Source organism: Oryctolagus cuniculus, chromosome 6, assembly GCF_964237555.1.
Source record: "Oryctolagus cuniculus chromosome 6, mOryCun1.1, whole genome shotgun sequence".
In the NCBI taxonomy this organism is placed as follows: Eukaryota; Metazoa; Chordata; class Mammalia; order Lagomorpha; family Leporidae; genus Oryctolagus; species Oryctolagus cuniculus.
Genome location: NC_091437.1, coordinates 30243683 through 30256643, shown reverse-complemented (window position 1 = coordinate 30256643; position 12961 = coordinate 30243683). Strand labels below are relative to the sequence as shown.

The 12961-nt window shown below is 51.1% G+C and overlaps 1 protein-coding gene across 4 annotated transcripts in view; it reads right to left on the bottom strand.

The window, feature by feature from the left end:
* ARHGAP26 (Rho GTPase activating protein 26) overlaps window positions 1-12511 on the bottom strand; it is a 457022-nt gene extending 444511 nt beyond the window's left edge. For 3 of the 4 annotated variants that reach the window (XM_051844368.2, XM_051844369.2, XM_051844371.2), the window contains exon 1: window positions 11997-12284. In XM_051844368.2, the coding sequence (XP_051700328.2) occupies window positions 11997-12150 (154 nt within the window). In that variant the 5' untranslated portion in view covers window positions 12151-12284. Of the gene's footprint in view, window positions 1-11996 lie in introns of all 4 variants that reach the window. The other variant, XM_051844367.2, reaches the window with a different exon arrangement.
* Between the last annotated feature and the right edge of the window lie 450 nt (window positions 12512-12961).

Sequence of the window (12961 nt, the reverse complement as noted above, 5' to 3'; positions counted from 1 at the left end):
AGCGTCTGCCTCTAACACACAGGATTCACTGGAGCAGCAAAACACAGATCCATGTAGCATAACCCCACTTGCGAAAAAACCCTGCAGAAAAAGGATCCTGCAAACAGCACACCAAACCAGTGACAATGGTTAAAGACGGGGGTGCTTCACTCTATGCATCTGCACTCTTTGATTCTTTTATGAGAATGCATTCATGAACTGTGTCTTTTTTTTTTTTTTTGTCTTTGCATGGTAAGATTAGGCCATTCATTCATACCGCTAGTTCCCTCCCCACTCCATCCAATTTTTTCTGTTTCAAAAAATAGCATCATCACTCACATAATTGCTCAAGCCAAAGTCATTTGTGACTTCTCTCTTCTCTCTCATACTCCACATCCAATTGAGCAGCAAATCTCACGGGCTCAACTCCCCGTGGCTATCACCTCTGATGCCAGCACTGTGGCCCAAGCTGCCATCACCTGTTACACCTCACCCGTGACTACAGGCTCCTAAACTGTCCCGCTGCCCTACTACATCTGGAGCTTTTCAAGCACAAGTAGGATGACGTCACAACATCCAATCGCTGCCCACTGCACACAGAACAAAACTCAACATCCTCTCTACAACTCAAGACTCCTGTGACCAAGAACCTGAATCCTCACCCATTCATTAGCCATCACTCTGCTCCAGCCCCACCTGGCTTCACTCATGGTCTCCAAGGCCCTGCGCTCTCTCCCCCATCATGACTTCTGAGACGTTGTGGGCTTTGGGCCACATGGTAAGAGCAGGGCTCCATACATGTGGAATCAAAGTCTTCTTTGGTGGCTGTTCCTATCAGAAGTTTTAATCTAGACACTTGAATGGTTAGCTGGGCCCGACACTGTGGCATAGTGGGTAAGGCTGCCACCTGCAACACGGGCATCCCATATGGACACCAGTTCGAGTCCCAGCTGTTCCACTTCTGATCCAGCTTCCTGCTAATAACCTGGGAAAGCAGTAGAGGATGGCCCGAGTCCTTGGGCCCCTGCACCCGCGTAGGAGACCTGGAAGAAGCTCCTGGCTCTTGCCTTTGGATTGGACAGAGTGAAACAACAGATGGGAGACCTTTCTGTCTCCCCCTCTCTCTGTTTGTAACTCTACCTCTCAAATAAATAAATATACATACACACACATATACATACACACATATATATATATTAGAGTGAACCAGCAAATGGAAGACTTCCCTGTTTCTCTCTGTCTCTCTCTGTCTGTCTCTCTCTCTCTCTCTCTCTCCACCAGCTCAGGAGTGGTAACGGTTCTTCCCTGGACAGTGCTTTTTTTGTCAGCTCCGGCAGTTTGGAATCAATGCCTTACACCAGGCAGCATTAGCAAGTCCAGCCTGGGACACCTGCCCTGAGGGGTGCTCCCGGGCCTCCGCAGAATATAAACTCGAATCACAGCCTCATAAAAGCCACCTCCTAAATCCTGAGCTCTTGAACCGGATCAGCAACACACATGCGAGGCTGAAGCAAAGAGAAGCTTCAGAAGTCCCCAAGAGCACAAATAGAGGAAATACTGTGAATACTGCTCACTGCATCATCGAAAATCTTATGATAAAAGGGAAAAAAATGTTTGAACAGACAGTTCAGCAAAGAACGTGCACCAATGGCCACCAAATACATAAAAAGGTGATCAGCATCATTAGTCATCAGAAAATGAAATTGAAACCACAGTAAGACAGCACTAGATTTGAGTCAAAAAAGAGATAATAACAAGTATTGACAAGGTCATGGAGAAATGAGAACGCTTAAATTTTGCCAAAAAGGAATGTAAAATGGTACATCTGCTGTGGAAAAACAGTTTTGCAGGCTTTTTCAAAATTAAACATAAGTTTAAATTGAGTATAATCTTAGGGGCAAGTGTTTGGCCTAGTAGGTAAGATATCCACATCCCCTATCAGAGTGCGTTTCAGTCGCAGCTTGAATTCCTATTGTAGCTTCCTGCTGGTGCAGACTCTGCAAGGCAGCAGCGATGGTTCAGATCACTGGGCCCTGCTACCCACGTGGGAGACCTGATATGTGTTCCCAGATCCCAGCTTTGGTCTTGGCTAGGGGCCATTTCAGGCATTTGGAGAGGAAAGCAGTGGACGGGAGGTGTGTGCATATGTGTGTCCATGTCTATGTATGTGTCTGTCTCTCAAATTAAAAATTTTTAATTAACATTAAAATCTAACATAAATTTACCATACACCCCAGAAATTCTACTGTTAGACATACACACCAATGTTCCTAACAGCATTATTCATTGGAACCAAAATCCAGAAAGCACCCAAACATGCATAAGCTGGTGGTGGATGAACAACTACAAGTTCACACAAAGGAATACTCTAAAGCAACAAACAGGAACAGGAGGTGCACAGTACACTATGAGTGAGCTTTAGACTCATGCTAAGTGCAGACGTCAGACGCAACAGACCACACATCCTCCGATTCCACCCAGCTTGGACTTTCAGAGAAGGCAAATCGACAGAGGCAGGAAAAGGAAGATCAGTGGTTGTAGGAGGCTTCAAGGTAAGGATGCGGAGTGCCTGTGGGGCACACTAAGGGCACAGGGGCAATGCACTCAAGGTGGAGACCAGTGATGGAGGCTCCAGCCCGTAACTACAAACCGCTGAGTCCGACACACCACAGGCGAACTTCATGACATGTCAATTGTAGCTCAATAAAGCATTTAAGAAAAATAATCCCCCAAAATACACTGACCACAAACAGCCACTTTGAAAGGAGTAAATAAAAATATAATGTTCTTATGAGAACCACCTGTGATAACCCGGCGTGTCATCTCCAGGTGCTGATGAGCATTCTAAGGGGCAAAGAGAGAGAGGGAGAAAAGGCTTTTTTTATGACTGTAAAGGAGAAAAAAACACAGTCTTTGTTAATGATCGCTGTCAAAAATTAAAATTCAATAATAAGATATTAAATCATACAAAGAAACTGAGTTAATACATACTAGAACATGGATGAACCTTGAAAACACTATGCTAGGTGAAGAGAGGTAACAATGAGATATTGCATGACTCCACTTACAACAGGGACCTGGAAAAGGCAATGTGGCAGGGACAAAGAGAGGGTCCCAGGAGGGGTGGGGAGGTAATACTGAGTGGGAGAAGAGCTTCCGTCTGGGTGCAGAAAACGTTCTCAAAATAGAAAGTAGCAACATTTACACAATACTGTGGATGTGTTTCATGTCGCTGAATTGTACGCTTAAAAATGGTTCTGAGGAAGCTATGGGTTGTATGTACTTTCTCGAAGCTTTATAAACTCAATAGTAAGAAAACAACCCAATGTAAAAATGGGCAAAAAAACTGAACAGATACCTCAACAACAAAGAAATATAAACGCAAGTGAGCATTTGAAAATATGCTCAACAATATCTGTCAACAGGAGCTGCAGATTTTTTTTATTTGACAGGTAGAATTATAAACAGTGAGAGAGAGAGAGAGACAGAGAGAAAGGTCTTCCTTCCGTTGGTTCACCCCCCAAATGGCCTCCAAGGCCGGTGCTGAGCCAATCCGAAGCCAGGAGCCAGGTGCTTCCTCCTGGTCTCCCATGCGGGTACAGGGCCCAAGCACTTGGGCCATCCTCCACTGCCCTCCCGGGCCACAGCAGAGAGCTGGACTGGAAGAGGGGCAGCCGGGACTAGAACCCAGCGCCCATATGGGATGCCGGCGCCGCAGGCAGAGGATTAACCAAGTGAGCCACGGTGCCGGCCCCTGAGCTGCAGATTTTTAAAAATGGCAGTATCACTACGCATCAATTACAATGGCCAACATCCAAACCGCTGACAATGTCAAGTGCTGGTGAGGACACAGAGGGGTCGACAGGAAGTCTCATTCCCTGCTGGTGGCAATGGAAAATGGTGAGCCATTTTGGAAGACAGTTTGGCAATTTCTTGCAAACTACAAATACTCTGCACATACGACCCCAGCAATCACAGTCCCTGGTATTTACCCAAATGAGCTGAAAGCATGTCCACACTTAAACCTGCAGATCAATGTTTCTATCAGCTTTATTCCTAACTGCCAAAACTTAGAAGCAACCACAACACCCTTCAAGAGTCAAATGGGCAGAAAAATTGTGGCACTTCCATACACTGGAATATTACTCACTGATAAAAAGTCATGAGTTTCCAAGCCAGGAGAAGATTTGGAAGAACCTTAATGCCCCAGTACTCAGTTTAAAAAAAAAAAAAAAAAGCCAACCTGAATAGACTACATACTGTTTAATTCCAACTACATGATGTTATGATTCTCTGGAAAAAAATAAAACTAGGAAGACAAAAGCCTCAAAGATTGCCAGGAGCTGGAGGCGGGAGGCAGCGGAGGCATTCTGTGTAACACTCCAAGGGCAGATCCGTGTCATAACACATTTGTGAAAGCCCACAGGATATACAACACAGAGGGAACCCTTAATGTAACCTGTGGACTTCTGTTAACAATAGCAATGCTGGTTCATCAACTGGAAGAAAGTAACACCCCTAGGCAAGGTGTTAAAAACAGGAGGAAACCAGAAGGAATGGGTATGAGGAGCTCTACAGACACTTTCTGCACTGGATTTCCACTCTGTTTTTCTGTAAACCCAAAACTGCTTGAAAAGACAAAGCCTGTTAGTTATTCTTTAAGGGGGTAGGGAGTAGAGGCCTAAGTCAGTCAGTGGGTTGAGAGCTACAGTTTATTCAGTCCAACAGAGAATAAAGTGGAACACAGAGGAGGGATTTTTTAATTTATTTATTTTGAAAGTCAAGAATACAGAGAGGGGCTGGCGGTGCAGCTCACTAGGCTAATCCTCCGCCTGTGGCGCCGGCACACCGGGTTCTAGTCCCGGTCGGGGCGCCAGATTCTGTCCTGGTTGCCCCTTTTCCAGGCCAGCTATCTGCTGTGCTCCGGGAGTGCAGTGGAGGATGGCCCAGGTGCTTGGGCCCTGCACCCGCGTGGGAGACCAGGAGAAGCACCTGGCTCTTGCCTTCGGATCAGTGTGGTGCACTGGCCACAGTGCGCTAACCGTGGAGGCCATTGGAGGGGGAACCAACGGCAAAGGAAGACCTTTCTCTCTGTCTCTCTCACTGTCCACTCTGCCTGTCAAAAATAAATAAATAAAAATTTAAAAAATAAAAATGAAAAAATAAGAATACAGAGAAGAAGAGACAGAGATCTCCCATCCACTGATTCACTCCACAGATGGCTGCAACAGCTAGTGCTGAGCCAGACGGAAGTCAGGAGCTTCTTCCAGGTCTCCCAGGTGGGCAGCAAAGGCCCAAACATGTGGGCCATGCTTTGCTGCTTTCCCAGGCCATCAGCAGGGAGCTGGATACAACATGGAACAGCCAGAAACAAACTAGCACCCACGTGGGACCACAGCACCACACATGGTGCTACACCCTAACGCCAGCCCTGAGAATTTTTTTTTTAAAGCCAATGTTATATTTACACTACAAAATCGTAAGATTTCCTTTGCTGTTGTTTGTATTTGCATGACTAATGCTCTAAATGTCAGTGTTGCAAATTACCACCTTTTACAGCTTATTAGGAAATGCCTTTTCTTCCTTTTATTAGCAAGTGGCAAACCAAAGGAACTGGGAAAAACCTTTTGTGACCTAACCCCATACCCATTTGCACCATTAGGATTTTATGAGTAATCTAATTACTCCTAAACAAAGCAGGGTGGTGTCTAACATGCTTCAGGAATTAATGCTCTTTGAGAAGGCCCCAGCTCATTATTACAAAAAGCCTGCACTAAATCTTTAGGAGGTTTAAAAGGTAAAGCATGCAACTCTGGCGTTGATTTTTTTATTCTCACTTTAACGGGCAAAGAAGAGGACTCATGCACTTTAACTGAATCACATCCAGAACAGCATTTTGGCCTCTCTGTTCAATGTTCCATGATCAGTGAAAAATGCATCCCTGATCATCACTCAGATCTACCACCCCCCAAAATAAATAAATAAATAAATAATGAATATGTTGCTTTCCAAAGCCAATACACAGTCAGCTGCCACTTGCATACTCGTCTCGCCCACAATGGTTCTTTCACCTCGTGATGGCCAGAGAGCTACAGAACTTCAGAACACAACACAAAACACCAGCCAGTCTTCCCCGCCCAGGGCTCAGAGCCTGCAACACACCTGGGACAACATTCTCCCTTAACCTAGTCCCTGCTTTCATGGTCCACTTTCTAAGGTCTGGATCTGCGAAGAACCTGCATCTGACCTGCCGGTGTCTTTGCTGACGACACTGGAGAGGGATGGTCCAGAACAGGCCCTGCTGCCCACTGGCAGCTGCAAACCTGGGCTGCACCACTTCCTCCTGGGGTGACTCTGAGAGGCATCTCACAGGGGGATGAGAAGTTCTTACAAGACCATGTGTGGACTCAGCACGTGGCCCAGCGTTGTAAGTGCTCAGGGGAGGAGACCTGCTGCTGCTCCTGCTCCACTGTCCCTTTAGAGCAAGGGACCCAGGACAGAGACCTCTGAATTACTAACTGCCTGGAATGCAAAGAAAACGGAACCTCGTCTTCCAAGGGCCTCAAGAACGTGACAGACTGAACTAGAGAAACAAATACAGAACCCCGTGAAAGAGAAGCATTAGGCAGCAGGATGCCAACCGCGAAGGAAGGCTTTACTCAGTATCACACATCCTGCCCCAACGCGACTGCAAGTGCAGAGGGAAGGGGCCGCGTCTGCACGCAGCCAAGCGCCACAAACTTGAAGGAATCCACTTCCTGCTCACTGGTGTGGAACACAAAGGCACATCGGAGCTTCTTCAGGCCCTGGAACCCGGCTCAGTGTTTGGGTCCTCATTTTTACTTAAACCTCCTCCAACTGGAAAGAGAACAACTTATCAATTAAAAATGTCTCTACTCAAAGTACAGAAATCATGAACTCTATGCCTGAAGCTGGTTACCACTACCTAGGCAAAAATGACTAAAACTGTACTTTTGATGTCCACAATAGACAAATCTACAGAGACAAAAAATCTAGGAGTGATTACCTGGACTACAGGCAATGGGAAGAAACAGGGAATGACGGCTAACGGGGTGACAAAAATCTCTAAATTGATGTGATGACAGCTGAATAACTCCATGACTGCACTAGAAACCAGCAAAGGGGCCAGCACTGGGGAGCACTGGGTGCAGCCACCACCTGTGACGCCCTCATCCCAAGTGGGCACTGGTTCCAGTCCTAGCTGCTCTACTTCCAATCCAGCTCCCTGCTATTCCACCTGGGAAAGCAGCTGTTGATAGCCCAAGTCCTTTGGTCCCTGCACTCACCTGGAAGACCAACAGTTCCAGGTTCCTGGCTTCAGTATGGCCTAGTCCCAGGCATTGCAGCCATTTGGGGAATGAACCAACAGATAGAAGGTCTTGATCAATTGATCCCCCCTCCATATCTTTCAAATAAATTTTTAAAATAATTTTTAAAAATTAAAAAAAAACACATTGAATTGCATGCTCTAGATGGTTGAGTCAAATGGTCACATAAATTATATCTCAATAAAATTGATGCATATTTTTAAAATTGCTTTTCTGCCTCCTCCCTTAGATTATTAGAGTAAGGCTGGGGCTGGCACTGTGGCACAGTGGGTTAACGCCCTGGCCTGAAGTGCCGGCATCCCATATGGGTGCGGGTTCTAGACCTGGCTGCTCCTCTTCCAATCCAGCTCTCTGCTATGGCCTGGGAAAGCAGTAGAAGATGGCCCAAGTGCTTGGGCCCCTGCACCCACGTGGGAGACCCAGAAGAACCCCTCGCTCCTGGCTTCGGATTGGTGCAGCTCCGGCCATTGCGGTCATCTGGGGAGTGAACCAGCAGATGGAAGACCTCCCTCTCTCTGTGTCTACCTCTCTCTGTAACTCTGCCTTTCAAATACTTTCAAATACTTGAAAGACAGAGTTACACACTTGAGTCATCTTCTACTGCTTTCCCAGGCCACAGCAGAGAGCTGGATTGGAAGAGGAGCAGCCGGCACTAGAACCAGCACCCATATGAGATGCCGGCGCTTCAGGCCAGGGTGTAAACCCACTGCACCACAGCGCCAGCCCCTAAAATAAATCTTAAAAAAAAAAAAAAAAAAAAAAAAAAAAAAAAAAAAAGATTAGAGTAAGGGTACTGTATCTCAGTAAGAAGTTAAACTTAAAGAGGCATACCCCCAGCAACAAATCCAGAAATAACTGTCTAGGTGACAAGAAACATAGTTCCTGAAAAACCCACACCACTCCTCAAAACCAACAACCTAATATATTTTATTTCTATGAAACCACATCTGGTTTGCCATGAAGTTCATAAGACTGCCAGACATGAAATTGAATGCATTCTGTTAGCTTTTCCTAGAAGGCAGAGAGGCATCAGCCTGGCCACTGAGCTGGGGGATGTGGGGGTGTGGGGCGTCCTCCAGAATGTTATTAGGAATGCAAGAGACAGTAAGAGACCTATTTTGTTCCTTTTTAACTTGTGGAGCCTTTTTTGCCACAACCGCAACTGGAGAGAAACACTGTTACTTTCGCACACACACCCTGAGCCTGCCCAGAGGAGCCACACACCTACCTCCTTCACCCAAGACATAAACGCACCTCAGTGCTTAAGGATTCTGCTCAGAGAAACACCAGGTCCACGGCCACCCTGCACGCTGCAAGGTGTGAGCACTAAAGACCACTAACGGACCATGTGGCCAGCCAGGCCCCGGGCCAAGGGCTTTCTGGGTATACAGTTCTCCCTCAGTCCCTAGAGCAGCCCTCGAGGTCAGCGCGGCCACTCCCAGGGACGAGGGGGAGCTCAGGCCTCGGATGTGCCCAGAGTCCAACAAGCACTGAGGGATGGGCTCACGACTAGAATGCAGGAAACCCCGTTTCCAGCCTCTCTCTGTGGACGGAAAAGAAAAGTAAAAACTGACTCAAACACACAGACTCTTGACCGAGAGAGCGGTTAATCAGCCCAGAGGAAGTGGTCTCGGTCGAACGAGTCCCCACAGAAAAGGCCAGGCCAAAGCAGCACCGGAAGCAACTGACCAGGAGTCACCAAGACTCCAATCCGCATCAAATCAGCACCATCTCCACAAGCAAGAGAAGATATACGGCCTAGATTTGTTCAAAGATGCATTTGTTTATTTGAAAAGCAGAATTAAAGAGAGAGAGACAGAGGAGCCAGGAGCTTTTCTCGGGTCTCCCAAGTGGGTCCAGGGACCCGAGCACTTGGGCCATCTTCTACTGCTTTCCCAGGTGTATTAGCAGGGAGCTGGATCGGAAGTGGAACAGCAGGGACTCGAACCGGAGCCCACTGGGATAGCAGAGTCTCAGGTGGCAGCCTTACCTGCTAAGCCACAACGCCAGCCCCTGGCCTAAGTGATCTTACTGCGTCAGTGTCCAGAGCAAACGTCTGAGTTCCAGAGAAAGACTTCAATAGACGCATCCCTACGGAGTCCACAGATTTTAATGAGACTGTCAAGGGGATTCACGAGACTAACGCAGGCCAACACTGACCTGGAGGACAGTGCCGCTTCAGGGTTAAATGCACTACTGGCTTTGGGACTCAACCACTTTTGCTGAAATACACGTAACTGCTGTGCTGCTGCAGGCAGGTTCCGACCTCTCTGGTCCTCAGTTTGCTCGCTCATAAAGTAGAAGAAACCAGAGCACATTGGCAGTCCCTGCAGGGTGGCTCCTGTGCCTCCGACACACACCCAGGAACCCTGAGCCCCAAGATCTGCAAATACGAGTCACAAAATCACTATAAAATAAGATACATCTGGTAATAAAATAAAATCCCAAAACCTGAGAGTGGCAAGAGACTGTGGATCATCTAGACCAACATGACTTAATAATTACGTATTTATTTTTAAGTTGTACTCGGAAAAAATGGGCTTCCTATTTACAGTAGTGTTAAAGACAATCTGAAAAAAAAAAATTCACAAATCCTAACGGAGCAGCACACAATGCGGCAAGCCCCTTGTGGTAATGGAACACCTGAGGTCTAAGGAAACCGCGACGGGCTCCACCCTCCTAAGAGGCCACATGACCTGCTCAAGTAGGCGTTAACAGTAGTCCAGGAGCACACTGGCCACAGAGCTGGATGGACAGAGGCCAGAACACCCCGTTCCCCATCAGTCTTCTCCCCAAGGTACAGGTCTGGTTCATTCTATTAGTCAATTTAATTATCTCTTGCACCAGGTCACAGCAACGTTTCTTCCCACCCAAACAATTCTTGACTCCCCAAAATAGCAGCTGGCAAATGGCCAGTCACCCACAGGCGCCCTCCTCAGATTCAAGTCCAAATTCCAGCAGCCTTGGCCCCAGGGTTCCACTCGGGGCAGGCGGGGTGGGGCAGGACGAAGTGCTCTGCCTGGGCAGGACCTCCCTCTTGGGCTTGCAGAAGACGAATCGGGTTCCAAAGCTCGAGCCCACTGCAAGAGCTGCTGACTGTGGGCCAGGGCTTCCCCCAAGCTTCCGAGTCCTGGCGTGCCGAATGGAGAAAAGCACACGAGATAATTCCTGTGTGAAGTGGTGCCTGCCATGGATGGCGTATGATGCCAGCCACAGGGGTGGCAGACCCACCGCGGCTTCCTCAGCCTCTACAGCGGGGCCCATTAAAGCTGGCCTGAGGTTCAACCAAAATTCCCAAGCCCAACCTGCAAGTGGGCTCCTAACGGGCCCCAAACCAGGAGTCACCCTGCTCCCTGAACCCAAGGACAGCCTTGATCACAAAGGAAGAGTGCATTCCCGTGCTGCAGGTCAGGCCCCAGCTGCGGCAGACACCTTGTCCCTGAGAAGCCGGGACACATCACACTCCTGGGTTCACTGCACCCCAGCAGCCACGAGCCACCCTGGCGTTCCAGCGTGGCTGTCCTTGTTTTTAGAAGCAACAGGCTCACAAGAATGACACCCCGGGCACTTGACTTCGGTCAGTCTCATTTAAAGAGGCCTAGGGACAATTCTCACGGCGTGCTTCCTGAAGCAGCCTTTCTGGGCTGAAGTCCATCCCAGAGGCGGGACAGGCAGAGTCCAAAACAATTCCACAATCTGTGGGCCTGCGCGTCCACACCAAAAGATGCACTCTCACTACGTGTGAAAAGGTAGGCTGGCAAGGTTTTCACCATTGCAGACGCTGGGCCCCACAGCACCCTTAGCAGGAAGCAGAAACTCCGGCTTTGCAAAAGTCAAGCAGGATGCAAATGTCATTGCTCTCCTTACACCAAAAAAGGGGAGAAAGCAAAAATGCTTTCAGAGAAGGCCTGAGAATCGTGATGGGTAGTTGAAACAGCGCCTTTCTGCGCGAGTACTAAGGGCATTCCTTCTCCGGTCTTTGCGTTTTTGCAGCATAATGAGAGAGGCTGATAGGAGAAGACAGAGCGAGAGAGGGAAAGCGCCGGGATATGCTCATTCTATTTTTAAACCCTCGCCTACGGTTTGGAGTAAAGGAACACTCTGATTCTGAACTCCCACCCCTGTCACCTTCTGCCGAGCACAAGATTCCGAACCTGCACACGTTCAGGGCACTGCCTTCAGGTCGGAGGGTTGCCGGCTTGCTCAGACACCCCTGGAAAAGCGCGCTAAGGCAGCACCCCGCCCCGAGAGCCAGCGGCCCTGGCCAGGCTGGAGCTGCGCGCCGGGAGCGCGGCGGCCCCAGACTGTCCCTTCCCGAGCGCGGGCGGCTCCCCCTCGGCCGGGTACCCGGCGGTACGCAGCTCGTCCTCGCCGGGAACCAGAGTCCTGGACGGGACCGGCTGTCCGGCAGGCTACAGCGCGGGGACCGCGAGTCCCGCCCCGAGACACCTGTGCGCGCCCCGCCCGCGCCACCCCCAGGCGCCACCCGCGTTTGCGGAGCCGCGGCCGTCCGCGAACGCCCAGGACTGCGCGACAGGGCGCCGGGCTCGTGGGACGGGGCTGGCCCGCCGCTGCACGCCTGGTCCCCGCCCGGGTGGAAGCATCGACGCCCGTGACCCGGCGCCGCGGGGACAGACCCCGGGCCCACCCCGCCCCCGGGCCACTCACTCTTGAGCGCGCTGATGAGCGACTTCCCGTCTTTGATGAGCTCCTTGATGAATTTGTTGGTCTTGTCCAGCTCCGCTTCGTGCGACTTGAGCGTCTCTCGGAAGTGCGGGCTGTCGAGGCAGCAGTCGCTGAACTCGAGCGCGGGGAGCCCCATGGTGCCCGCGGCGCGCAGCCGGGGGCCGCGAAGTCCCCGCGGCCCGGGCGAACCGGCGCGCCGAGCACGCACGCGGCTGGACCCCGGCCGGCAGCCCCGACGGCCCGCGGCTCCACAGGTGTGGCGCCGGCTCGCCCCCGGCGCGGTGTGTGTCCGCGGGCTCGTTCGCCCCCCAAACCCAGCGAGGGACCCGGGCGACGGGCGGCTGCGAGGGTGGCGCGGGACTGAGCGGCGGGCGAGCAGGAAGCGCTGCGGCGGACCCACAGCGGCGCGGGGAAGCGAGCGAGCAGGAGCGAGCGCGGCCGCCGCCTCCCCGCCTCCTTGGCTCAATAGCTCTCCGGCAGCCGCGAGCGCCCTCTCACAGCAGCCTCAGCCGCCCCGCCGGCGTCCGGGCCGCCCGAACCTGCTAGCTATGACCTCATCCCCGCCGCACCAATCAGCGCGCGCCCCTCAGCCCGACCCCCGAGGCCGCCCGGGGCCGCCCTGCCTTTCCGTGGGTTTGACCCAATCAGAGGAGGCTGGAGGCGGGGCCTGGGTCCGGGGGCGGAGCCCACGCCACCGCCTAGGTCCGCAGAGCAGACTCCGCCCCCTCCCGCCCGCCGGGTGTTGCAGACCCCGGAGCCCTCCGGGTGAACGCAGCTGGACTGGGGCCCCCGCCACCCCAGACCTGGCCCGCCTGCTGCGCACCTCCTTCGGAGCCCGAGATGGTGCGTCGGCAGGTGTCGGGAGGGGCGGAGGAGCCTCCCTGTGGCGACCATGAAAAACCTGGGCATCAGGGCTGCAGCCCATCGCTGCCCGCCCTACACTGCTG